Raw genomic sequence first — 2,500 nt, 5'->3', positions numbered from 1 at the left:
ACTACTATCAGACAAATAGGAATATATTAGTTACATGAAAACCGTTCGTTAATACCGTGAGGATTGAGGGTGCCGATTTGGAAGATGAATTTTTGTTCCAGATTCTTGCGGCTTTCCGTCGTACCTAGATGTAGGGAAAGGCCGCAGATAGCCATGTGTTTTTTGGAGTGGTTAGGGAGATTAACATGAGGAGCGACTGGCTTAGATGCATCCTTGTCATTCTTCTCAACATCGCGAAGGTGTTCGCGGAATCGGTCGCCTAGTCGTCTACCTGTCACGCCAATGTATAATTTATTGCATAACGTACAGGTTATGCAATAAATGACATTTGCGGAGGTACATGTGAAACGATCGGTGATCTTAACAGATCGCTTAGGTCCCGATATCTTGCAAGTGTTAACAATGAAAAGACAAGTTTTGCATCGTGAGCGTGCACATTTGAAAGTGCCGGGTTGCTCGTTAGTTTTGAGCGCGCTTCTAACTAAAAGTTACCTACGTTTTTGTCGCGTTTGAATGAAATAAGTGGGGGTTGCGTAAAGATTCTACCAGTCTCGGGATCATTTTGGAGTAATTTAAAATTATTAAGAATATTTTTGACTGCGTGATTATGAGGATGGAAAGTGAGGGTGAATGAAATTCTGTCTTTCTTATTTTTTTGTGACGTTTGTAGTGCTGACTGTCGATCAAATTGTTGGCTTGTAATTGGCTTGGTTGTCCGTTGTTTTTTCTTCGGGCAACTAACTTTTTCATTTTACCACGAACTAGTCGTCCGGTAAACTTTGTGTTCGTCTCGGACGACCGCTAATTTCGAGTGCTGCGTTGCTATGGACCCCTTAAACTCTACAGTTATCCTTTGTTGCGAAGTGTGCTCGATTTCTTTGTCTGGTTCGACTCAACCATATTTGGTAAATCACGTGACTAAAACAGAAAATGCCCAAAAACTAAGCGAGTTAACTATGTTTTTCACAAATTTTTAACGTCATAAGGCCCTCCTTTGACACCCTTTTCAAAACATCAGTGCCCTTTTTTATCGAAATAGAAATCCCGTGCTACATTTTACGAAAAATGATGGGACGGTTCTCATCCGGTGAAAAAACCGCCTCTTCCTTTCGTTTTCTGGGAGTTTTAACATGTTTTTCAATGAAACGCACGGATGAGAACTGGGACTAGTTGCGCATGCGGTTTCTGGTTGAAGTGATGTCAGATTTCCATGGAAAAAGTTGCTTCAAATAATTTTCTGTAGTGCTCTTGACTAAAAATCTTCCTTAGCAACCATCGTCTTTCTGTAGGTAAGAGCCACCCCCCTTAAAGTGTTTATGACAGATGTTTTTTTTATTTACTCAATTGAAAGATCATGGTTTTCTGCGATTAAAAAAAACAAAAAAATTCCATACCAATTTTCATTCTGAATCTCAAAAAAGGGAAAATTCGAGCCCTGGAAAAAGTTCGTTTTGGTATTGACGTCACAGTTCTGCTATCCCTAGTCTCCTTATTCTATTAAAACCATGATGTTTCGATTGAGTCTGTCATCTACACTTTACGCTCCAGGCTGCAACGGAATTTGTGGTTCAATAATTTCTTCAGTTTTTGTTAAGCCTTGTGTCTGTCGGTTTGGATGACAATGTAAACCTCATTACTCACCGTTTATTCCTGTATTTTAGTAAATTGTGTATGAGCTATCTTGGTGAACAAATTATTTTTTCAACAAAGGACGTAGAGCAAATGAAGAAAGAGAAGGAGGCACTTGACCAGCAGCTTAGAAGCATGGGTATCAATCCTCCTCAAGGTCCCTCCTATCTACCAACCCCATCAGAGATGAGGCCTGGACCCAGTTTATCTTTTATTGGTCAAGATAAGGACAATATGTTGAGCGTCCGTGACAGGTCACTGACTACTGAGAGTTATGCTGGCGATTTGAGCGAAGGCATGTTCGTGAGTACAAATGATGGACCCAAGACGAAACCTACTATACGAATACGATCAAATAGTGAATCAGAAGGAACCGAGAATAAAGCCAACATACAACCGTCCAACCGAGTAAGTTAACAGCATTAGTTCTTATTTTTCGCATTATCTTACCTTCTGTCAGACATTTGATGGATTTTAAATCGCCCTTCATTGAAGTAATTGTATAAAAAAGGTTAAGCTATTAGGATCGCTCATCAAAATTTTCATGTCTTCGCGGACATAAGACAAAAAAGTAATTCACTCCACTTGCTTTAAATAGTCAGTCTACTTTGACATACACAATTTTAGAACAAAGCGAACTTCACATCGGATGAATAGACCATATTCGTATTCTCGGTATTGGAATAGAACTAGCTTGCAATGGAGGCTAATGCAGGGGAATCTTTTCAAATGCAAATACTTTTTAATATATTCCCCCGCATTTGCCTCCATTGCAAGCTAGTTCCAGTCCAATACTGAGAATACGAAAATGGTCTACTGGATACTTGGCTACGCGACTACGTGGATACGCGGGTCACATGGCCACTTATTT

General features: G+C 39.8%; 1 protein-coding gene across 1 annotated transcript in view; it reads left to right on the top strand.

The window, feature by feature from the left end:
- Positions 1 to 2,500, top strand: part of LOC138028719 (fragile X messenger ribonucleoprotein 1 homolog A-like) — a 17,405-nt gene that overhangs the window by 10,285 nt on the left and 4,620 nt on the right. The window contains exon 14 of the mRNA XM_068876322.1: positions 1,711 to 2,037. Coding sequence (XP_068732423.1) covers positions 1,711 to 2,037 — 327 coding nt within the window. The remainder of the gene's footprint in view (positions 1 to 1,710; positions 2,038 to 2,500) is intronic.

This window comes from Montipora capricornis, chromosome 13 (genome assembly GCF_036669925.1).
Source record: "Montipora capricornis isolate CH-2021 chromosome 13, ASM3666992v2, whole genome shotgun sequence".
In the NCBI taxonomy this organism is placed as follows: Eukaryota; Metazoa; Cnidaria; class Anthozoa; order Scleractinia; family Acroporidae; genus Montipora; species Montipora capricornis.
Note: the sequence above shows the minus strand (reverse complement) of the source record. Positions and strands in the feature narration are given on the sequence as shown.